The following is a 26575-nucleotide window of genomic DNA, read 5'->3' on the forward strand; positions in this document are numbered from 1 at the left end:
CTTAATTATAGTATTTCCAGTTTGTTTTTAAGGGCTTCTGCTGAAAAATATTGCGTCTATTGCTCCCTCTAAAATGCTAAGAAGCCATGACAGAATCCCGTAGCTGGCAAACACTTCTAACAATACATTTAAGACGTGTAGAGAAAAGCTTTTATTGAAAAACGCTGTCCCAAGAGAAGACCACCACTAAGCTTTTGTAACAAAATGTCCTGTTCAGAGGCTGTAAGTCTAGCCTTAACAAATTGGCAACTGAAGCACAACCTCTAAAAAAATCCAAATACAGAATAATTCTCATCTTTCCTGGCTACCCACAGCCACCTACTGCATTTTTTGCAGATACAGCTCTTGGCAATGAAGCCTACCCTCCCCAGCGTAAGGCAGAAACAAGGCGCAAACCTTATATTAACAGTAATGCATGATTAAGAATTAAACAAACTTCAAATAGATGCACAAGCTTCTACTCTTAACCCGATTCCCAAACCAAACACCAGTAATAGACACATTTATATGTACATTCCCAGTAACAAGGAATAAAAGCAAAGGAACGCCAACTCTGCTGCTCCTCAGCAGCGTCTAACACTACAGTCCAAGTCCAAACTGGCTAGTCCCAGATCAACAGCAAGAGTAAAAATCTGAAACCGGGAGGTCCTGCAGTCACGTAATAAGTTACTGGCTTGGACTATTACAGTTACTATGCAACTATGACTTTTTGAAGGAATTCATGTCAAAGGCTGTGCCAAACGCACCATACAGGAGAGAAAGGAGCCGGCACATGCCTGCTATAACCACAGTGCCCTATAACCACAGTGCCCCAAAGGACTACCTCCTTTGCAAACCCGGGCGGGACAGACGTTAGAAACCCCGTATGGAGAACAGGAGGCTGTGACCAGTTCAGATTTCACCACTTATCACAGATGAAAGAGGAATTAAGACCTAAGTACAATTTCCCATTCTGCCTGTCGCAGTAGCTCAGCATAACTTCCAAAATTATTCACTACGTTAGTCTGCGTAACTTGAGGCTTCTATAGAAAGTGGAACTACAGAGGAAGAGCACTGCAGTTCACATTGCAGAGGACAGAACAGTAATAGATGTCCTAGCATCCTCCAAAATCAAACTCGGTATTTGAATATCGAGACTCTCAGAATTAGTGGACCTATCTAAAATTTAGGGCTAATTTCTCTATGCCTTACTTTATCTATAAAATGTGAAAATGACATATATATATATATATGCATGCTTTCACGTTTCACTTATTCACACATATGCATCCTTAAGACCTTGTGACCAAAGACCGTTACAGTAATCGGTACGAAGCTTGCAAAGTACCCTTCTGTGTAAAGGTTAAGAACAGATAACTATGTGAGTCCTGGGAAGGTCTGATTTATAGAGTTTATCTTCAGCAAAGGATAGCCTGGTTCTGTTTCTCAGGAGAAGCCAGAAGTTACTTCCTTGTGCAAGACTGTCCCAATTCAACGGCACAGAAGAATACACAAACTCAAAGGAAATAGAGCCGTGTGATTAGTTGCCACAGTGGATAGCTGGCATTCCTCTAAATGTTCATAAGGAATGGTGTCAGCTTTAAGAACAAAAATTAACTGGTCTCAAATTTCTATAGGGGCTGAGAAGTAAGTATCTCAGCAACCTGGCAGAAACACAGCGTACTGCCTGGAAAAACGCTACTAGAGTTCAACTGGAGGCGGGGGATTTTACTTCAGACACCGAGGTTATTCACCCTAACACCCACTTACAGAACTGCTGCACGAATCCAGCAGCCAGAAAGCGTGGAGATTTCTCAGTTTTATACAGCACATTCTCTTCTTGCCTTACCGCCACTGACTCCACCACAATCCTGACTGAGACATTTTATGCCACTAAAACATACACATTAACTGCAACAGTCAACGAATGGCATTTCTACCTCATTTTCATAGGAAATTCTCCTTCTGCAGCACGTGCCAAGGCATAGACCGGTGTAAAATACAAGCAGGCTGTAACTTTCCTTCTGTCTTATGAAGCCGGTATTGTAAAAAAAACCAAAAAAAGGTAAAAAAAGCAGCTAGCGTTGCCTGGGAAGGAAGGCAGCACATACACATACACCACCCGCCACCCGCGTGCGTTCCTGCAGCACCCTTTGTTTGTGGGACTGCTGTGATCCTGCAACGTGTACGTCAGGGCGAGCAAATGATATAAAACATACTTTCCAAGCTAGAGAGGATCTGTCCTTTCCTCCCCTCTATAGGGCGAGGAGAAAGAAACTTATTGACCCATGCGCTAGATAAATGAACAGACTATCCATTAACTAGTGAATTGCACAGAACGAAATTATGTTAGAGACAATAAAATGAATGTGACTTTAAAGTGTTCATTAAAACTGTCACCAACCATCTAAAATTCAACCTACAAACCACAGCTATCATCCATAGATCATACAAAAAGCTTGCCAAAAAACATGATTAACCTGTGCAATGATCAATAATTTTGACATACAGTAAATTTTGTATTTAATTGGAATACCTACAATTGATTATAAAATGTTCTCCTAGACACGAAAAGAAAAGAAGCCAGCTAAGTTTGGTCACACATTTGTTAGCTAAAAACTTCAGTGTTGGAGAACATCTGGGTATCAGTGACTAGAAAGCACTTTCTTTGGCAACAAACAGACAGAAGTTTTACAATCACGAAGTACATTATTTCCACTTAAAAACTTGATCGTATCAATATCTTCACTGTTTTTATTGGAATCACAATCTCAAACACAGAAAGTAAAAATTGTGATTTATTAGTTACACCTTGATACACAATTCAACTTCCTTTTCGCTTTCAGTGTCTCTAGGAAAAGGCAGCCTTTGGGTAAAAAGCACATTTATTTGTTGTGTCAAATCTAGTCCAATCAATAACCCAAGTTAACCTAAAAATGAATATTCATCTTTGCGCTTCATATTTCTATAAATCCTAGAAAATCCCCATTTTATGACCCTAAACCATACCAAATAAACAGAACCCATGTGTCAGCTACAACACTGGCTCCAAATACTGAGAAATCAGTTCCTTTTCCAGCTAATCTTCTCAATAATTCTGTCCCACATGAGCCACGTTTTGTAGACAAACGATACTACTGTGAGCAGTATATTTTTGCCTTAAAAAAAAAAAAAAAAGGTACAGACCGAATTAAAAAACCAGGAGGTTGGGTTATTTCCAGGCCTGTTGATATCATTTGCTAAAGCAAGATGAGCAGCTGGTCTAGAAAGGCTGAACCAAGGGTTTCCTCTCACATTTAACAGCCCAGCATCATTTAAAGTCTTCGTATTCGGAGGAAGGTGAAAGGAAATTTTGTAACTTCCATCGCTGTGTAATCTGTGCTAAACCTGTGAGCTAAGTAACTTTCAAAATCCAATTAATTTACCCTTTACCTTTATTGAAGTACTAGTAAGAAGTGTCTATATAGTTATTAAAAATACATACATTCCACATTTAGATAAAAAGCTAAAATAAAAGACTGAGACTTTTAGCTTCACTGTTTATAAAACTTAATTAAGCTTGGTGTGTCTATAAAATTTTCTGTTTTCCTAGAGGGTGGAGGGGAAACTTACAGTTTATCATGAAATCTGGCTAATAGAAATGGTAAATATAAGGTAAAAACCCATCTGATTTCCAAAACACTGATCTTATTTCCTTCCTTATGGATTCTATTTTTATTATATCATCTGTGTGGACAACAATGTATTTAGCAACTAATACTCGGCTTTAGCACAAATAAAACGTCTATGATTTGCTTTTAAATGGGGTGAAGCAAAGACAATTTACTAAAATAAAACTACAGCCCCGCAGACTCTAAAATTACTCTTAAAAGCATGTATAACCATTTCTATAGCACAAATAGATGCGTGTAATTTACACACAAGTTGGTTTTAATTATCACAGTTCATAAAGGCCTTTATACCTTAGTTCCGTCAAAATGGGGAGAGGAATTCTGTTCGTTTTTACCCTGTTAAAAATCTATAAAAGGATCCTCCCTTCTGGCCTCCTACAACTAAGATCCTTTCAGCATGCCCCGTTTGCTAGCAGAACTCAAAAGCAGATGCCGGGATGCTTATCAGCTGTGTGATTTACAGGCGTTACTCTTCGCAAAGTCTCGCCAATCGTGACTCCGTTTCAAGTCCGAAGGGACTACCTCACACCACCCGCACCGAGCCCCGGCCAACTCGCGGGGCTAAGCCCCGGCGCTCCCTGCCAACAGCATAAATGCTGCCATTAAAATATTTGTTTTAATTCTGACCTCAGAGTCACAGCTAATAAACAAGAAAGGCAATGAGAAATTGAAAAACAAACTAAATGCAGCTGTTGGACTGGACGTTTCACAACTGTGTTTAACTGCATCCTTTAATTTCACTTCTATGAATAGAAGCCATACACCACAGCCTGCATGCCAGCTAGTCAACCAAGCAGTATTTTCTTTTGAGTTCGTTTTGCAGCGTTATTCCGTCATGTACATTTTACTGTATTTTTAACTTTTCCTTCGAGATGAGGTCTGCAAACAATGGCTAACTATTTGCCGGTGGTTTCTCATTAGAACACGTACTAGCAATGGACAGCGTTGCTATAATTTTTCCACAATCTTCCCCACACACAAGAGGAACAGGATTTTTTTTTGTGTATGCATAATAGATGTTTGTATGTGTGTCAGTCCAGAGCCCGTTTAAATACAGCCAGTGACCAGATGATTAATGTTTTAGAAACTATACATCACAAAATCACACGAAGACCTGGATACAGAGGAGTGAAACATAAAGCTTATGCTATTCTAGGGACTTCCCCAAACTTACCCGTATATTAAAAAAAAAAAAACCTTTGGGTTTATATGTCTTTGTAACAATCAATGAAAATACTTTTCCAGAATGCACAGGATTACAAATTGGGTAAAGAATCAGGAACCTGAACATACTTGAAAGAAATCCATTTAGAAAAGGGAAAAAGGCCACACACTTTTTAAAACATAGATACAAATAAAGAATAAAGATAATTAAAAATTAGGACAGTAAGGAAACCAGAATTTCCAATTTATTTTGGAATGTATTCCTTGAGTATGGAGGAAAATACATATAATTTTATTTTGCAAAAAAATACAGTGCTTTGGTGTCTTTTTCAAACAGGTAATGATCCTCCCCTTCTCGGTTTTCAGGTCTGGTATGTGGCAAGATAAGAAATACCACCCCACAGCCCTCCAAAACGAAACACTTGCTTTCCTTTACATGTGTGGGGGGGCATATTTTCATTTTTTTAAAAATAAAAATCAATAACCACTTCTTTTAAACATGTGGAAATTCAACTTCCAAGTAATATATACCGTTAGAGCTTTATATTGAAATGTGTTACTAAAAAAAGAAAAGAAAAGAGAGAGAAAAAAGAGGAAGCAGACCTAATGCCTCCCAAATCACAGTGAATTCTTACTTCTCAGTACCATCGCAGTTCAGGATATTTGCATCCACAACTTTGCTCAAGTCCCAAGACCTTGCGGGAAAGTAAAGCAGTGAATACCCTGGACCAATATGAAAAGGAACAGCAATAAACCAAAACATCGGAATGAAGCCATATACAGAAATTTCCACAACAGATGATGCCAGAGGTCTGTGCAGCCCAGCGTATTTATGGACTTTAACGAGAGTGACTAGCAATCATCTCTAGGTCTACGATGGAAGAGGGAACAAAGTGAATTAGTTTTAATGGACTATGGCTGACATCAGAATTGGTGAGGTTTTTTCCTCCTTTCTAAATCGCAGCGTCTAACACGACATAATGAAAAACGAGGATGTTTGTGTGGTTCCTTCAGTCTCCAGTCTAGACACTCTCTAGTTGAGACTAATCCAGTTTACCATTGAGCAACTGATTCTAATTGGCAAACATTTAATCCTCGCCCTTCCCTCTCCCCATTTCAGACCCTGCGTACACTTACAATTCCTGGCAGCCTATCATCAACACGTTAAAAGCTGGGAGGCTTTTTTGTAAACATCTTAAATTAAGTAATCTCCTATGGTGTATTCCTGCCTTTTGGGAACTTCCAAAATTTAGTCCAGGGCACCTTCATCCAGAGTTTACAGAAAAAGCTGTTGTCGAGTTACATTATGTAGCAGACGGGATTCTTCTGCGATACTGTAATGATTATGACATTTTGCAAACGGTTTGTACCTGGTTTTTTAAATACATATATGCATATTTAAATATATATATATAAAAATATAAGCACATATAAATATAATATATAAATATTATATACACATAGAAGTTTAAATCCTCCTAAGGACAAATTCTTGCATAATGTTGCATTGACAGAAAAACATCTTAATGACCAAGAAAATATTTACCAAAATTTTTTTTTCCTGGCTACATTTGAATTATGGTAAAAATTAAACCATAATAAATACAGACCTTAGTGTCAATACTGCTGTTTTACGTTATATAACAGAAAATTGTTACTGGGTGTACCATTGTTACTGGTTGTACATAACTGACATTTCTAAGTATCTTACATTTATAGCATAGAATGGGCCAAATCACCATTCCAAAAACTGGTGGAAGGCTGCGTTGTCCTGTAAACCACAGTAACAGAGTACACATGTTGATCAAAAAAAGGACATCATGCAGGTGACATTACCTCCAACTCAGTGTAGCTAACAACATCCTAGATTGGTTTTGTGTGGCCACAGTGTATTGACTATAATCCTATAAAGACAGGCCTTGTTCCTGGACCCAATCTAAAGGTATCGAGATTTTCTTAAAAAAAAAAAAAAAAAAAAACAAACCCCCAAAAAACCCAAAACCAAAACAAAAACAAAAAAACAAACACCAAAAAACCAAAAACCAACCCAGGAAAAATACAATGCTAGGTTTGGGAGCATATCTACACAGATGCAGTCTGAAGATTAATCTAAGTTACCTAACGTGAATTAGTAGACAGCACTAAATTTTTGTCTGGACGCTCTGTCTGCAGCAAGTTGGCCTTCAATTTATCCAAAACTGGATATTCAAGCTAAAATAAATCAAGCCAATGTTAACGCTAAGTAAAAGCATCCACACAAAAGCTTAATGTGATTTTCATTTAATAAGTGAATTAAAGTAACTGTTCTTAGAGCCTCTTTGTAAGTATAAGCCTCTTGTTTCCACTACATCAATATACATGCCAGAGGTACATTAATAAAGTCCCCGGTCTATTAATATTGCTTCACTTCCTTGTATTATTTACTCTCATCTTGAAAAGTTTTAATAAAAGGCTTAAAGTCTTCCGAAAAGCTAGAAGCCGCCTTCCTTTGTTCGGCAATGTGGACATGGTGCTCTTCGCTCTGTCTGCAGCAGCTGCTCTGCACAGACGATCAGATGGGTATTCAAATATGGACTAAATATTCTCCAAACGCAGCTCATTTCCCTTGCAATGGTTTCTACGTGCCTAAGAGATGTGACTTTCTTCTTAGACATGGATCCTTCTCGATTAGCTTGAAGAAATATTATTATTCTCCCAATCAACTATGAGCAGGGCTAATAATCGGAAGACATTCAGCAACTGCCGTTCAAAAGACCCTGCGTATCTGCAGCGCCCAGCCTACCGTCTATCAGCCACGGCTCCCTGCAAAATCCATCCGGCTTGTTGGCCGTTTCCAAGCTGCATGAATTATTCTGCTGGCAGGAGCCCATTCCTGGTCATCACCTGCACCAGGGCCCCACGGCTCCTTCCTCTTCCATGCAAGTGTCTCTGCCACACACTGTGGTGCAAGCATCACTTCATGGGAAGGGGTTGTGGTAAAAAATAAATAAATACCATGTGTATGCAATACTTATTAAGCAAATATACTGCAAAATCCGATCCCTTTTTCCTGTTAATGTGCAGCATCTCTTCCATGGCACTTGGCAATGCTAAATTATTACTATAACATCTATTTAATTTATTCAATATTGGATGGATGTCTAAAAATCAAAACCTAAGTGCTTTGGAAAAGGTTCCTTATCTTCATGTAAGTCACAACAGCAACCACTGGCACATATGGCATTATATAAATAAATCATGATTTTGACATATAATAAAGTGTACAGAAAAACTGTGTCAGTTTCCTATGGAAGAAAAGGAGACATGAAAAACTCACATTCCAGCAATTAAAAAAGAAAAAAGAAAACAACTAACAGTGCCAAGTCACCTGAAGTTGAAACTTGGAGTCGGATTTATTAAGCACACTTCCAAAACCAGAACAAGAACGTGCTGTAGGAAGTGTGCCCACCGGCCAGAAGAAACACTGTCACCAAAGCTGACAACACAACCGGCACAGAGAACGGATTAGGGAGGCTCACATCGTAATTTTTGGTTTTATCACTAGAATAAGGCCCCAGTTAGCATTTCATGTCTGTTTCCCAAAGAGTCAATCCGCAACAAATGCTAAAGGAGGACCCGTTCTTTTTCACTTTTATTGAACTACTACATCTCTTACCTATTAAAATGAAAAATGTTAAGCAGAGAGGCAATAACAATGTACACGGGGACCCGGCTTTCAGAAATTCCATAGGACTAAGGGATTTTGTGGATGAGATGCCTGGCCACAAATTTTCAGCTGCAGTACGAATGCTGCCTCCCCTTCCCTCCCCTCCACCCCCCCCCCCGCCAAACCCCAGCAACCCAGTCCTCATAGTAAACCATCACAACTTTTTTTGAAAACTAAAATTTGATGTACACAGGAAAAAACACAGAGGGGAAAAAAAAAAACAAAACCCTAAACTACCAGGAACTGCGGGTTTTTTCCTTTATGGATTTTTTTTTTCTTTCTTTCTAATGGTAAACATGATTTGCTATACGTCTTAGACTGAGACTTTTACAGTCTCCCTAAAATCAACTGACTCAGAAGCAAGCTTTTATTAACATAAGGGTCTGGAAGAGGTATACAGGGACATGCTAGGCAGCACTGAAAAAACAACTATGGTGCCCCCTAAGTATACTCAGAAATGATATTTCAAGTTTGTTATTTTATTATTCAACCGGATTTTCACAGTAGCCATAGGTCTAATACCAAAAAGCTAACTGTATGCCAAGTTTCTTATTTCTTCGAATACCTCAAAAAACAGAAAAGAAAAAAAATTCAATAGATTTGCCTTGAATTTAAACAAAAGGTAGATCTAATGCCAGCAAAAGTCACTATAGAAATGTCTAGACAGCACAATGGAATGCCTCGCAGAAACACTCCTGCTTGCTCTTTCATGATTTTGCCTTGTAACGCAGCTAATGTAAAAGCCGGCGCGTACAGCAAGCTCTCGTTGCCAATTAACCCGACTCAGATCTCCACGTAGATTATTTAGCTTGCTGAGAAGAAAAAACAACCCAAGCCTCATAGCCAAAGCAGAACAAAAAAACCAACAAAAAAGGCACCCCTCCATCAGCCAGAGTCCTGCCATGCTTTGCAACAGACTTTCAGTCAGGCCCATAATAACTTAACGTATCTTGGACACTCTAAGTGCAGTAAAGGATTTCTTCTTGGTTTCAAAAAGAAAGATTAGGGGAAAATATGACTGCCATTTACTGACGTTAGCGAGTCTCTTTCCTTCCTGTTGGATTGTTTGCTGATAAACCTGCAGTGAAGCACTGTATTACCCCTTCCCAGGAGCTATTCTCACAATGATACCCATAAATTCTGTACTTTTATCACAACTAACTTATCCCTAGCAAGCTCCTTGTTCAGTATGAAAACATAAACAGCAGAAACCCAAAAAACGTATCTTACTGGCAACTGATACCTTTAAAATAGAGCTTAAAGTGGCTGTGGCCCTGTTCTACTGCTTTACTGCACAAAAAATCATATATATCCACCTTCCATATCCGTTGACCTTCAGAGGTTTCCAGTGTCAGTGGTGGCTTTGTTTCAGATTTTCTTCAAACACAACCCTCTAAGTTTTTACAGACCTGAATACCTGTGCAGCTCATGGGCCCTTGGGATGAGACGTGATGAAATTCAGCTACTTTATCGGCCATAGAGAATAAAATAGTTCACTGAAACAGATCAGTGTTCCCTGTTTGCCTTTGTAGCAAAAGTTTGCAGTTGCTGTGTTCTAGTGCACGTGACTATGCAGCAAAAGTGGGTTTTTCGCTGCAATCGGCCAACAGACGAAGTCAGTATCAAAAGGCACCTCTTGTTTTCTTCTGCTTCGTAATGAGATCAGCATGATTGGCAATATACCGCTATATAATGGATTAAGATGATGTTACTTACAACATCGGCTTCAAACAAAAGTCTGCCTTGATGTTAAATAAGGAATACAGAATCCTGCGTTAAGTGCTGCTTTCATACTGTAGGCAGCTAATAGTTTTCAACTGTTTTGATATTGCTGTACCCAGACACGCGGTATGATTCAATACCTCGCTGTGAATCGTCCCTCCCGCAGGTATCTCGTAACATACGTAATTTGCAATCAGTCCAAAATAACACCGATTAGAAAAAGCGTTTTGCCATTTCGTATCTTATTGCACCATTAGATCTAAGGTAACAGCCTGCTATATCATATACAAAGGATGGTAATTTTAGTACCTGAGCAAACCAAAAGAACTTGATTGTAACACAAGTAATCCAATAATATGCAAATATATCCTTCAATTTAAAAACCAACAAGTTAATTTGCTTTTGCATAAATAGTCTGTTTCCCTTAAATTCATACAACCATAAAAATTGTCTTAAGGAGACATTTAATTAATATCTATAGAGCATTTTAATTTAAGCAGCTGCACTTCTTTCACTTAATTAGCACTGCTCAACTCTAGGTATTATCTTTCTACCAGAGTCCGAAGCAAAAATATTACTGTGTTCTGGAATTGGCACAGTTGATTCTCAGCTAAATGCACAGAATTCCACAAAAAAATTCTCTTAAGTATCAGAAGGAGAATTCAGCCAGATGAGAATACAGTTTTTTACGTCAAAAGCTCACAGTGAAAATGCTGTGAACTGCACGCCACTATTAAAGAGTTCTGACATAACAGATGGGATGTCAGAGTCAGACCAACTGGTCACCAACAGTGAAAACATAAGTGACAGACATTTAGTTTCATTCTTTGAGATGTGACTTCATCCCCAAGATCTTCGTGGCATTTGCTACATTTTAGAAACCATTTATTTAGGCAAGTGGAGGCTGCTGATTCGCTGGTCATCTCACCTACTACTGCAATCACCCAAACTTTGGGGTTTTGCTGTCTATAGATAGGATAATCAACATGTGACTTGTCAAATGAGTAAGATTTACTAACGGACAAGATTTGTCGTTATCTCTGCTGCCCACAGTCATTGTTCATTCATAAAGAGGAAGGAGAAGAATAGGTACTTTTGAGGAGTTTCTTAAAAGTATTTTCAGATTACAGTTGACTTCTCTCAGGAGAGAGGGTAGAATCGCAAACTCTTCATCAGCAAAACACGTAACGGCAATGTAAGTTACTTTAAAAACCAGTACAAGTGAAAGGAGTAATTTTATTTATTTATGGAGGAGTACAATTTAATACCTGTGCTGATCCTCTGGATACCTGCATATCAGAACATCGGGATACCTGGCTGGCAGGATACCCAACAGAAAAGCATTCCTTAGTATTTCTGCTACATCTGAATTGGTAGACTGATTCTTTTCACATATACTATAGTATAATAGTTGCTTAAGCTTGAAATTTCCAGAAAAGACAAATTAACTAGTGCATGACACATTCAACACTCAACAGGGCAGGTCAAAAGTCCTAGTAGCAGGGAGCAGATACTTGCACGTATCACAGCGGTATTTGCAATTCCTCCAAAGCAACGGAACACATACTGACGATATTTTACTGTCTTCATCTTGTTTACAACTACCACGTGAAAACAGTAAAAGAACTTACCACTAGGGTTAAAAGCCATGCAGCAAATAGGCTTTTCATGCGCAGGGAAGTGGGCCACGATACCATCACTATCAGAGTCCTCGCTGACTAGTACCTGCGTAACATTAATAGAGACAAAGGAAGGTTAGGAAGTAAAAATACACCGAAGAGAAAATACCAAATTACTGATACAGGAATTGTTTTCTAAGATACACACAGTGGTATGAATTAAAACTATAACTGCATGTGAACTAACCACAAACAATCTTCTGTGATTTTTTCAGACAGAGAAACATGAGACGTGCTCAAATAACCTACTATTCACTAGAAAGGATTATGCACTTTATACCTGGATTCCCTATTTGTTTATTCTATTCAAATCAGGCAAAATGGAAAAACATTACTGTTTTGCTACATGAACTATTAATGGCTGCACAGAAGCTTATTACAAAAGAAGTCTGTATGCAGCGCACCAGGAAGCTGCATTAAGGTTTCCATTGCCGTTGGCCGAAGCGAGGGTTGTGACCGCTCTGTAGGTCTATAATCGAGAGGGCCCATTACTCATACATTTGTGACAGGAGCTCTCATTCCAGACTCAGCAGCAGCGTGCAGTTGGATTAATGTAAGGAGGACTGGTGTAATTACACCGAAGAGCACACACTTTAACTGTAAACAACAAATTATTTTCTCTAAGCAGTAACAAAATTCACACAATAGAAAGAAAAACAAGAGGTAGCATAGAGTTTTTCAAAGAAAAGGGAATATTTAACCATTAAATAAATCCCTTCTTTGGGAGGATTCAAAGTAGACGTGGGAAACAAGGGGAAAAACAGACCAAAAACCCCATCAAAGAAAGTGGGTTTGCTCTCCACCAGTTGCAGAGGTAGGAACACTACAGCTTGCGTCCTGCTAGTAAGTGGTGACGGACTTGAGGTACCGCGATCTCCAAACGACGCAAGAAATGCTAAGGACTGGGAGCACGCATGAAAACAGCTGCATTGTGAAATATGCAGCTAACAAGACTTTTCTCCATCTTTAAATTGCCTCAATGGCCATTAAGTAACAGTATTACAAAGGCTGTTAATCAAAACCCCTTAAAAAAATCATGCTGTCGTAAAATACCTTCTTGTGAACAAAAAAAGCAGTTAAAAGGTAGGAGAGAGTTTTCACAACAGAGGGAAATTAAGTGGAAAAGGAAATATCTGGACTGAGATCTGTGTTGCGCAACATCTTCTGGAGAAAGGGACAAAGGATGAGCTTTTGGGTTTTTCAATAAAAGGCTATTTGAAGTCGATAAAACTACTTGGGCCAGTCAAAACTAAAGCTGACTGTGAAGACATACAAGGACCTCCAAAAGGACACAGTATTACCAATGTCTAATTGTATGAAAAGGAGAAGCTATTCTCAGATTTATAGAAGAGAACCAAAAGCCGTGTGGACAAAACACATGCAGGAGCTGTAAAAGCATATTATTCCTTGGTTACATCATGTTAAAGACTAAATTAAGTAAAACAATGAGAAAGATCCGTCAGAAAAGGACTTAATAAAAGGGTTCTGTGGTAAGCAAAAACCACCTTCTTAGTAAGATAGTGCAAAATTTCCCATTTCAAGTTCAGAATAATTTGTCTGTTGCTTCCAAAATAATCTGAAAGGTTTTTAATACTTCCTATTCCTAACAGATATCAGAATAATTTGAAGATATTTTTATGCTTCAAAAAGAGAAATCATCTTTAAATGTTTAAAGAAGTCACGTAATATGGATGAAGAGGCCTGCGCCTGACTTACTTTAAACGTTCGAATTACTTGGCACTGTCACATAAGCGCAATTATGGTTTTGCTTTCCGTTGTCAGCATTTCGTGCTTATTCCAGAACCACTAACCAAAGGGTCTGGAGATCTTCCTAAGAGCTTTTCAAAGAAACAGTGTTCTTTCCTCAGCCTATATAAACGGCACTAAATAACTCCTATACATCATCTTTTCACAGCTTCCACTTTTAGGTAACTTGGTCTTATCCTAAACATTTAACTCTAATTAACGAGACATGATAATGATAAAGTAACATCATAAGCCAGCTTTACGAAAGAAATAGAAATTTTTTTCTAAATCTAGTCTGTTAAACAGAAATATTTAATCTAGGAATCTGTAGGTATCAACAGTATCTAAATCATCGCTAAAACCAGTTATATAGCATATTTCACATGCATCATCTTCTACAGACTGTAAACGGGATTAATTCATCATGTGCATGTGCTTTTTTTTTTGTTTTTTTTTTTAATGAATGATAAATGCACCGCTGTTATCACCCCTGCAATATAAAACCCCTGTTCAACAGCCAAGGAACACTCTGGATGGTAAATATTTTTCCTCTGGAAATGTGACACAAAGTAAAAATTTCACAACATTGGAAATTGTGAAATACCTCATACCAATTTGAGAATACAATAAAGCCCAAATCTATTTGTATGCTAAGCTGTTTCCATGCTTTACAGTGTCTTTTTCAATCACTGCTTAAAATTATCTTCCTAGAAAAACAACCTTTGCGTTTAATCTAAAAGGAGTTTTTCAAAAGCTTCACTTTTCACTGTAAAAGCTGATTTTCAGATATAGCAAACCAGCCCTTATTTTGGCTGTTATACAAGTCCACTGGTTGTGACAAACACCTTCATTATTCAAAAATTTGGAAATCCTTGGACAGTGGAGAATCTGAAACTCAGGTTGTGATGATGCCACACCACCTCCTTTCTTGACACCCACGGTCACTCCCTACCCACTCTGGCCACATAGTGGAAGTGCTTGTGAAACACACAGACGGAAACACACTTGCTTGTTCAAAGTAAGATGAAGATGAAAAAGTGTTCTTAATCTTTTTTAAATCAACATGAAAAAACAAATCCTTGTGGAACAGACAAGAAAGGAAGTACTTCTTTTAAAGTCACCAACTTGTATTTAAATCTTCAGGCTGTACCGCAAGATTTGTCATGTCCTTCCCCTGCACTTTTGCAGTGGACAGTTGGGGAAAACATACATCACTTTTTACAATTTCAACACTACAAAGGAGGAGGGGGGGAATATCAAAGGAATTACAGCAGTTGACTTAACTACACCATCAACCAAAGAAGAGCCCCCCTTTGGAAATGTCCCTTCCAAACCTGCCACAAAGCAACAGCCCGGTTCACATGCCAACTTAGAGCTTGCACAGCTCTAAAATCATAGTACAACTTTCATCACTGCATACAACTTAAGGAAAACAAAATTATGCTGACATAACAACAAGGTGCTTTATAACGGAATACATTATTTTCTGTATTGGAGAGCTCCTCTGTAACTGCCTCAAGTGCAAGAGGGTTTATATAGATTTGGATAGATCAAAGAGCACAGACTTCATGCAGACGAGGATGAAGACCGGAGCTGTATGGTCATGAAGAAGTATTCAAGGCCTCCGCCATGCAGGCTACACACATTTTAGAAACCACTTCTTGCAAAGGCTGAAGGGGAAGACGCTATCTGCAAAGGTGCTGGAGAGAACGATGTCCGTAGGCTAACAAATGGCACATTAAATCAACACTGACATTGTACAACTGGTTCCTTTCGGACGGTTTATGGTTTCTTACCACCGAAAAGAGCAGAGCTGGAAATTCTTCTTGGAAGTCAAAGCAGTGGTACAAATTGCCTAATAACGCATGCAAACGCTGTCAAAAAGCTCGAAGGAAGCAGCTCATTCAGCTTCCCGATGCAGAGAGCAGACAAAGCCCATAGGAATCCCAAGGCTGCAATTCTTTTCATCCCAAATAGGCTTCGTTCTCCAAGGCAGCAGCCTCTAACCACTCTACTATTAAGAGCAAAAGACCTTACAAAGTCTCTCATAGAAAAAGGTTCCTAAATCTTAGCATTACTCTTATAATTGCATAGTCACTGAGGTTCATAAGGATGCTCAATCATCTTCCTTGCAGACTTCCCTACCATTACAAATAGAAACACCATTTTAAGAAAAATAACCGACAAGAAAGAAACACTGAGGCTCTTCGACCGAGATGGCCTCGTAAATCTGCACTCAGCCTATTTCTGACGCCCGAATAGGATCTTATCAAGAGAGCTGCAACACGATTCTCAAAAAAGCTGCCCAGCCAACAGAGTCCGTAGCTGGCCATGCTGAGCCAACGCTGTAGCTCTCTCAAGCCAGCCCTATTAAAGTTCAGCAGACCACTGCAGTTGATCGAAGATGAATCAAGTCCTCGTTATCTTACTCTAAAAGAGAAACAGACAAAACACCTAGGGGATCATTACATTTACTATCAGAAAATAGTGTTTGCTTTGAGGGCAAGAGATAGCTGAAGCCAAAGCTTTCTTCTCCTATGCCATATTTTTCTTCATTCGTTGTTTTTTCCATACTGCTGAACAGAAGCCACCAGTAATTATGACTTCCATTATTTTAATCTTTAAAGGCAAATTACACCACTTATCCCAGTGGAGACATGTTTTTAAATAAAACATGAAAGTAACACAAATAAAAATGGACACAAATCTAATCAAGCAGGTCCTACTCTTAATAAAATTAAGGAAGAATAATCCCATCATCATAAAAACAAATAGGTTTGGCAATATTTATAAATATGGATATTATATAATAAAGAGATCTTTGCATGTATACTTATTAAGATCTCCACTGATTTAACCAGCTGAGTTAGGGCAGGGTCCGCTCCAGTTCTAAGATGTATGCCCAAGAACCAGCCCCCTCCATACCGACCCCCCCAATTAGCCTCCCCCAACTTATAGCTAAGGTCAAACATCAGTGGAAAAGGGCTAAAAGTGATAAATCTGTGGCATTAACTACTGCACTCCTTTTAATAGAATCCAGCATAAACTCAAAACAGCCTTGCGCTCAGCCTGAACCATTTATCTGAGACAAAAATGTCTTCTTGACAAAAAACAGATCTCCTTTAATAAAAGTAAGGCAGACAGTATTATGCTCTGAGGGAATCCTGTTGCTCTTTTTATATTTATATATAAAAAGAATTCTTCTGTAATACACGGAGATATAAAAAGTGACGAAAATTGATGCCAAATATATGAGCATTAGAACATGAAATTAGCCTTTGTGAAAGCTGGTCTTATAAATAAAAGCACTGGTGTTAATGACCAGTGGAATTACGTATGTAGTTAAAGTTTTACTATTGTATACGCTTTACTCTTTTAGCTTCTTTTTGCTGTAGACCGAAGTTTCACAACAACTCTTGCTCCCGATAAGCATCTTTATTTGGTTCAATTGTTATCAACTCCTTACCAAATGAAAATGAACTTTTGAAACTGCAGCAGTCTGCAGGTTTTTCTGAAAATTCCTCTTTAATGCAATAAAAAGTTAATAGGGACCAGAAAAAAGCACCAATCACATTTTAAAACATAAAAAGATCAACATGTTATCTTATTTTTTAAGTTATTTTAAAAATATTTCCTCAAATATTTTCATGTGTTTTGGATGATCTGTGAAGGCAACACAACGCTTTCTCATCAATCACATTGCTCTATCAAAAGCATTAAGAATCAAGTTTTGTATTTTTAAATGACCACATATTTCTCTGTCAACTAAATGTTAGATGTTTAACAGATTTACATTCAGTCACAAAACTGGCGACTTTTGAGAAAGGTCATTATTGCAGACTACACGTGGGTGGCCTAGTTGATGAATTAATTAAGAATACAGAAACAAAGGTTGAAAGAAAATAATTTTTCTTTAAAACTCAAGCCACTAAAGTCTTACACATTTAATTCCAATTACTGAAAAAGAGGACATCTGTACAGCTTTAGTTTTATCCATTTCAACTAATTAAGAGATTCAAATAAATAGTCATTACATCTAACTGAAAAGTTTGCTAACACTTCATTAGAAGGAAGTTTAAACAAGCACACAACCTTGTTAACATATTTTGGTTTACCACAAAGTTACTCGGGCATCTCGATAATTATTTTTACTCCCTTTACAAATATATCATGACAGCCAACTTCAATAATTCTGCATTCTTTTGCATTTATTTAATTACTCCATAATTCAAATTTTCTTTCAAGTACCACTGATTTTGAAAGTAGGAGCTATTGGACAAACAACTGCTGGGTATGAGATTTCACTACAATATCTACATTCATAAGATTAATTAGAAATATTTTCCCTACAGATTTAATCCTGCAAGACTACATTAGAAGATTTCTTTGGTCTTTAATTGTATATTTTTCAGTGGTAAGCTAGCATTTCAACCTCTGCCATGGTAGCACAGTACCGTTCATGAAATGCATTGACTTCCATCTCCCGTTCTTTATACTGGATATCTTTGGAATGGCAGATACAATAAAAAATTAGTGAAAGCTTAAAGCTGTAGTTAGTCCTTCTGGCTTATGTCCAAAACATGTTCCTTAATCGTCCTACTGGCAAATAAATCTATACGTTCGTACACATGCACAGAGCAGCTCACTCCATCTTTAAAACCTGTGTCGCTATGCTCCAAGTAAATGGACGAGCACACGCATCATTACTTTGCGAGCCTTTATATATATTTATATTTATATAAAAAGCCCCCTGCTCCCCCCGCTGAAAAAAGTGCTTATTTCTCCTCCAAAAGGACATGCTTTACTGTCATCTTCTTCCATATTCTTTCTTTTTAAAACAGATTTCATCTTTTTTTTTTTTGCTCTATGTTATCTTAAAGATATATTTTATTACTTGGAAATTGTTTTATTTCATTACAACACCCAAATTCTTAGGCTGTGCAGGTAGATAGAAATCTTTATTGACCTGAAGGAGGTGAGGTATTCCTTCTACATTAGGAGTCCGCTGATGATAAGAAAATAACTCCTTTCTGCTTCTGAAATTCCCCTCGTTTACGACCAGGCTGACAGCCTCTGAAAGCCACGCACGCACAAATATATTTACATAGTTGCTACACAAATCTCCGATGAAAGGGATGCAAGGCTTTCAAACTGCTAATTCAGTCCAGAAAACGCTCGGTAGGCATTACTAATTCTTGTGGTTTCCCAGTGAGTTTAGGAAGAGCAGTGCCTGTAATGGGCACAGCCATCCAGCAGCATCCCCATCCAGCAGAAAGGAAATACTCCAACACAGGCATCTTCATCACAGGAGGAAGCAGGAATGCCATTAAGTGTTTCTTTGTACCCACCCAGACCTCGTATTTCCCACCTGGAATCTGAAAACTGGGATGGTAAACCAGTAACTTTAGGAAAACCACTGCCACACAGCATCAAGAAAACTGAGGCAAAACTATGCACGGCATTCACTGTGCTGCTGTACGGCAAAGGCTTTCTCTAAAACACCGGTGAGGCTGGACTCTGCATTAGTACATCTGCTCAATCACTCTTCTACTTCAACCAAAGTGTCGGTGATATGTAGTTTGGATGACTACTATCAGCAAACCGCTCTGCCACAGAAGAGTAAAATAATTCCAGAAATTAATACAATGAGGAAAAATCTACGTAGCTCAGTCATCCAGACTTCAAATCAGCACGATGCTTAACTACGAGTTTATAGGGAAGCACATTGGCAATCGTAGTGAGATTACTCGCATCGTTTAAAGGTCAGACTTGCTAAAACGCTTTCCTGAACTGAAGCTTCACTCGATTACGCTATAAAAACTAGCCAGGACTCCCCAGCTAGTACAAACACGTGCCACCTAAACTAGCAGGTCATTTCTTGCTGGCTCACCTGCTCCTGCCAGCGCACAAGCAGAGGATCCCTGCCAGGCTCCTTGGGACAAGGCAGTTCACGCAACCGCCAAAATCAGAATCTACCGCATTCAAATGAGGCTGTGTGCACAAAAACTTACGTTTCCACCTGGCAACGGAAATACGGCTGGAGTGACAGACAAGAACCCAGCGGGGATTGTGAGCACAGACGACACTCCTTACAACAGAAGGTTCTTTACTGGGGCAGGGTTGAATGACAGTCTTTATTTAGACCATGTACAAAGTGTATTTATTTTTAATCAACTTTCTTTTTGCTAGATGCACATTTCAGTAAGAAAAGACTGTTAAAAAAAGTCTTCTGTACCATGAAAAGCTAACAAAAGAAAGATTATTTTATTTTTACTGGAAAAAAATATGTTAATTCTGAAAGCAAGTCTCAGCACTGAAAATAAATTATTAATTTAATAGCATTTTAAAACTTCAGATCACAAAAATATGAATGCAAGACATACAAACAATTAGGATATCTAACGTAGAGCCTCCTTCCCTAGAGATTCAAGACAAAAATTATTTTACTAGAACTGATGGCTTATTTATGTTACAGCAGCAGTATTTGGACAAGGCAAGCGCTATCGTTTTTACAACTACTTTTCCATAGTGCCCTTTAGGCTTGATAGCTCCCTACTATTGTTAAGGTCAGAGGACAAGTTCATAAAACCTCTAAATCATACATAACAAGACTTAAAAACCTAAGAGATATCATTTTTTTTTCCCTAGGCCTACGCAGAAGAATCAAAGCACAGACAATGACCATCAGAAATAATGACCGCATTAAACCAGACTTCATGAGAAATTTATGAAGCGAAATTTTTCCTTTTTTTTTCCTGGCAGTATACGAAGAGCCAAAAGACCTGTTTTTCCAGGAAACAAACCCCAACAGTCAACAGACTTATTTTAAGACCTGACTCTGTAAGATCTTAAGTAATATGTTCTTTCTTCCAGTCTCTTTTTTTTTTCCCTTTAATTTTGCAGGAAAAGGCCTCTAATGTTATATGAACGATGCCCTTTCAATGTAATGTCACTTGGCTAAGTACTTCTGAACTAATTTGCAGGAACAACCACAGTTCAAACTGCATACTGGTTTTTTGTTTGATTTGTTTGGTTGTTTCTTTTCAGGTAAAAAAACAAAAATAACTTGACTGCTCATTTGTCCTTAATACCTTACTAGCTTACCTGCAATACACATCATGAAGATAGGGGAAAAACAAGAAAAAAGAAATTGTTTTTTCTTTTTTAAATTCCATAAATATGAACATTAGGAAAAAAAAATTTACAAAATAGTTACAAAATAATGAAGTCTGCAGGAGTCCTGTATAAACCCTCATTCCAGGACCAGACACTTAAAAATGAAACGATTGCTAGAAACAAACAAAAAAGACACAGATACCTTTCTCTGTCATGAAGACAGTACAACACACCAATTTAAAGTTGGTGTGATAACGGTACGGATTTTTTCAACAAATTATTTTGCCTGACGCACTGTGCTGTATGTTATTAGCAAAGCCGTACATATGCCTCACAAAACAGCATCATGCTTGACTACATTTTAGTTTTGAAATTTATGTAAAATTATAAGCTTTTATGCTTAATATGCAGCTTCACTCATCCTCTTCTTTAATCTGGAATTCAGCAATTCACCGTATTTCTAGACAATCACATTTTCCAGCCACATTATATATTAATAAATATAATCAGACTACATATACATTTCAACTGATCAGCGTAAATCAATGTCAATTATGAACAAGTGTTAGAGAGACAAAATGTGACACTTCACACTCGATGTTGTCAAAGTGTCACATAAATATGTTCTAAGGACAATACGTACTTTGGCTTAATTTCAGTCCCAAATAGGACTTTATCACAGCTGCGTGCATCTGTAAAAGTTTTTGACCTAGCAAAAATCTCATCTATTTTTCATTTTCAAAAGCATAAAATACATTTTCCTGAGAGTTTAATGAAGGTGAATACACATTCTGTTTCTGCGCAAACTGTATTACCTGCCCTTCTGCAACTGTCTCCGTATCAATGATAGTGATGATTCCAGGCACCAGCGGACTTCGACGAATGTTGCTATGAGCTAAAATTTCTTCTTCAGTTGCTCCTGAAGGCAGCGTCCCTGTCAGCTGCGTAACTACTTTCCCAACCATTGTAAGTCCAGTCTTTATCGTCTATAAAGAGAACCAATAAATAATGTTTAGGGATGTTCTGTGGATCTATCTTGAATTTTTTCTCAACGCAATTAATGTAACTAGATTGCGCACACCAGAAGCACGCAAAACAAATGCTTTTATAAGTGACATATAAGCTGCAAAAGGCTGTACGTAACAGAAACATCTTGAAAAAATTTAGCATCCTATCAATTTGAAGTGTTCACCTTTATTTTGGAATTAAATGCTTCCAAAACATTTTTGAAAAAAAAAATATTTTAATGTTGTCTAAATGTTGCAGTTTTTTCTTCCTTTAACTTGTTATTCACCTATTCCAAGAGGTACAGAGTATGGATAGTTAGAAGAATCAAACGACGCCGCCAAGATGGGTGTGTGTGGAGGGCAGCGTTAGATAGAGAAACACTTATAGCCCCTAATGGTTAACGCGGAAATAGTTACGTCTTCTGCACAAGTGCAAGAGACAAGGAATTTGGCCTTTGATAGATATGACAGACACATTTATTTGTTTCTCAGCAATTATGCCTTCTGCAGCATTAAAACTGAACACGGGACTCAAACCCAGCAAAATTAAAAACGCCATCCTCAAGGTACTGGAAAGGATAACTCTGTAGAGAGTACACGCATATCCCATTAAAAATAATGTGACTTTCCACAGCCCGCATGTTTTCCAGACATGGGTTTGAAAACATATTCATTGCACTAGCTCTTATTATCTAAAGATGCTGAAGATTGTTTTTATGTTATTTGGAGAAAGCGGGAGAGTACACACAGCAGGAGAGATATAGCTTTAAAAAAAATAAATTCCAAACTGCAACTTTAAATACTTTCTCCTTGAATCAAGGACTGTGCCTCATTTGCCTATAAAGAATTGAGCAGATTTATTATGCAATATAAATAAGAAATAGCGAAAGGGATCAGAATGGAATGACACTGTAACAAGCCAATTCTTAACTAAAAAGACAAGCTAAGCTGCCTGCTAAATTGAAAAGGAAAAAAACTGTACGGATCACATTCTGAAACCAAGAAGCAGCCACAAATCAATTGCAACTGCTTTGTTTAGTGCTAAAATCTCAAACTGCAGTGATTAGAAAACACATTAGTGTTCATCAATTAGCAGCCAAACGTTTGTTTTAATAATTCATAGGAAATGACTTACACAAAGTCTGTTAGTGTGTTGTCAGGAAAACCTCTGAAGGGCCAACAGAATTAGGCGCCACACGGTATTGATGGCAATATCTAGCCAGGAAGCCTGATTAACCTCTGAGATGCCTCAGCTGATGTACTTACCCCATTAATGCTAATGGAGATACTACCACTTAAAATCGAGCCATGCCTTTATCATAGGAATGTCTTTGGGGTTTAAAGTCTTTAGTAATATCCTGCCATTTGTTTCTTATTATTTCTTTTTATACTCAGATACAACAAATGAGAACAAAACAAATTTTAACAGTGGCAAATTCAGAAGACCAAAAAACGTCACATAAAGCAGGTAATGATATCCGGGGAACAGACCTAAAACAGACGCAATGCCATCACAAGAATGCATTTCAACAGACACTTTCCTTACACAAACTGACAAGGCAGTTTTCTGGCCAATAGTTAAAATCGTATAAAATGTGCTGGTAGTTTATACAGCAGGAAGGAGAAATCAGCATAGAAGTACTATATGGCAAAATACCTACGCAAGTTAAAAGACCAAGAATTGTAATCGACCTATTTGAGAAAATATCTTTAATATTGTAACTAGAGAAACTAGATGACAAAGTGCCAAGTATAAATTTATAGCTCCCCTGAAAAAAATTAACATGCTTATCTAGCAAAATGAATTACTGTTACACGTTAGAACAGACTGTGACTGCGGGACTACTGAGAACTAATAGGTGTACAAAGATGTGGCCGAGGCCATTAGCTCAGAAATATCAGTGCAAAACCATTACGGCACTTACTTCTTTGTGCTATGTGTATACTTGCAAAAACTTCTCTGGTAATCTTTAACCTTTCCCATGCCATATCAGCTGTCCCCGCTATCCATTAGAGCTAATGACCTTGCTCTCACATAAGCTGTTAGTACTCATTAAGAAGTTATCAGGTAACAAGAGAAAACAGATGCAGCCTTTGCTAAATCACTTTACCACTATAGGATTAAAAGATACGGAGAAAGAATCCACTAAAGAAGTTATGAGGTGAGAAGAACTTGGTTTATAATTTGATGCTAGACATTCGACAGACCAAATACATTTTAAATGAAACAGGTTAAAGTTTGTGCTATGCCAGTTCTTTTGTCATCGATGGGAACCTGCCAGTGCATACTCAGTGAAATTGTCTTATAAATAAAATCAAAATACTTGATCCAGTTCCTTCTGTCAGCAATGATGCACATTGTGCAAACACAAAAATTATTTGTATGCTCACATGTACCCTATCTACTTAAAAATAAGACTGTTCACATTCATTCAAATATAAAGAAACGCATATAGTTAATTAAAATAAATGTATGCACTCATACCTCATTTAATTGAAAACTAAGTACAACTTCAATTAGATGAGAAAATTAAAATGCATCATTCAGTGTCTGTTAGGCTGTTTTGTTCCAACAAAGGTCTTGCATCCTTTTAGTGACAAAAAAATATATTGTTCCTGTTTCTCATAATAAATACATTTTACATGATTTATTTGTTTACAAATGAAAAATCTATAGAAAGCAGAAAGAGGTATCAAAGGTATGCCTTGGTAATCAACAATATGAAAGCCTCACGGTTAGTTTGAACAAAATGAACATACAATCAATTATAGATTCAAGTTCAAACTAAGCGTTTGTTGAAACGCTCATGTTTCACAAAGATGTTTCCCTTTCCTGCTCTTGCCCATATTCTGAGAAGAGGTACGACAGGAAAGAAAACCTGTTAGGAAATCCATCTTAAACAGCATGGCAAGTTTGACCACTAGGAATACCTTATGATGGAGAAGGTCTGCACGAGCACCGCCTGAATAGAGCGAGTTGGACCGCGATTCACCCAGGGAGATGGTGGGACCAAACCTCTCTTCAATAAGATGTACAAAAAACCCTAGCATGGAGACATAAGAATGTCTGTTCCTATGTCCCCTTCCTTGCTGCATCCAAAATGGATAAATTTGGATAACTATAACAAGCAACTTCACATTTGGATGCTTATCTCAAACCCAGCACCTGAATATTGTCCAACCACTAATACAGTTAAGTAATAACCGGTTTTATTCTGAAAGATATTCTATGTCCGTTCTACCGTGTGTGTTCAACTGGAGTGAAAAGATTCTTTACCCCATAAAGAACAATATTTTCATTGTTCCAAACGCATCAATTTTTATCTTTGCTAAGCATTAACCTATATTGAAATCTTGACACATTTTCCATTTCCAGAAATTCTCTGCTTGGCCAAATTACAGAAATTATCAAAGCTTTTTAGAACATGAACAGGCAGAAAGCCACCAAACAAATGTGAGGAAATGAAAATAAGAAGCTGAGCTAGAAAAAAATGCACGTGTTTTTTCCAGCAACAGCAGAGAGCAATGCTCTTGCAAGAAGCATCTAAGGAGAAACAGGAAAAAGTTCAATGTTGAACATAAAATCCTTCCAGGAATTATAAATCAAATGGGAAGATGATGTAAAGGAATTATTCATAATGTTACTAGAATAACAAGAGTTTTGGCACCATTGAACAACACACTCCAACATGACCACGATTTTGATCTCGGTATTCTTGGTTAACGGGGGAGCTTCTGACTCCTAAGTTACTTGATCAAGGAGGAAATTTATTTGCTGCATCAAGTACAGCACCCAGCAGTACACCACACTGAGGACAAACCTATCGTTCACTACCAGGCCATTCAAAAACATTTCTCATCAAAGGGAATATCATTAAAGTAAATATTCTGTACCACCATTGAGACCTTCTACAAAGGATCTGAAAGGTAATTCTCAAAAGTGACCCTGTTGAAATTACTCTTTGCTCTCAGCTTTATCTTTCTGCTTTATATGAAGGTTCTTTCACTTCCTTCAGGAAGAAATTGGAACCCAAACAGAGAAAAGGCTGTAACCCAAGATAATCTGACAGAACAACAACTTTTATGGAACCACTTCTGAACCAAAAAGCAGCAGTGTAGGGAATAGAAAAGGACATCCACTTTCAAAAAAGCTAATATCTCTGCTGATCAAAGCAAATTAATTACAAACCATTGCAGGCTGACAAGATACAACAGCAGCAGAGGTTTATAAATGAAGACTTACTGAAGCAGAGAGTCAAGTTTATGGTGAGGCAATGAGATGGATAAAGAGCAACAGATATTTGGAGTGTATATTTGCCAACAAGAAAGTCAGCATTTCAGTTATCAGAGATGAAAACTTGCTAAATAGTAAGCCAAGATTCACTGAAATCGGTAATAAATTAAACATTGCAGATTTAGCGTTGCTCACTCAGACATGACTAACAAATTAATACAGTAAGGCTGAGATATACTCAAGAGCCAAACTGTGCAAATATTTAAAAGTATATTAGTATTAATCTTGTCCATTACAGTAACATCTAACAGCCAGTCGCGAGCAAAAGCAATGTGCTAGGCAAAATACAAAGTAGTATAGAGATTGTGCCCTTATGATTATCCGTCTTCCTAACTTGCACTATTACTTGATCTCTGTACAGAGGCTAACAATCTTTTTCTTTCCTGCGATTATAACCACATTGTCTCTTCAGTAGCTATTTGCATGATGCAACGTCACTACTCCAATGTCCGCACACATTCAGCTTAACATGGGAATTTCTGGATTATGAT

The 26575-nt window shown here is 37.7% G+C and overlaps 1 protein-coding gene across 4 annotated transcripts in view; it reads right to left on the reverse strand.

Annotated features, from left to right (window-relative positions):
- The window catches only part of BCAS3 (BCAS3 microtubule associated cell migration factor), a 370279-nt gene that overhangs the window by 271954 nt on the left and 71750 nt on the right, over nt 1-26575 (reverse strand). For all 4 annotated transcript variants that reach the window (XM_059829121.1, XM_059829119.1, XM_059829120.1 and 1 more), the window contains exons 11-12: nt 21599-21769; nt 11874-11967 (exon numbers count right to left, since the gene is read on the reverse strand). In XM_059829121.1, the coding sequence (XP_059685104.1) occupies nt 11874-11967; nt 21599-21769 (265 nt within the window). The remainder of the gene's footprint in view (nt 1-11873; nt 11968-21598; nt 21770-26575) is intronic.

The sequence above is a fragment of the Gavia stellata genome, chromosome 25, assembly GCF_030936135.1.
Source record: "Gavia stellata isolate bGavSte3 chromosome 25, bGavSte3.hap2, whole genome shotgun sequence".
Classification (NCBI taxonomy): domain Eukaryota; kingdom Metazoa; phylum Chordata; class Aves; order Gaviiformes; family Gaviidae; genus Gavia; species Gavia stellata.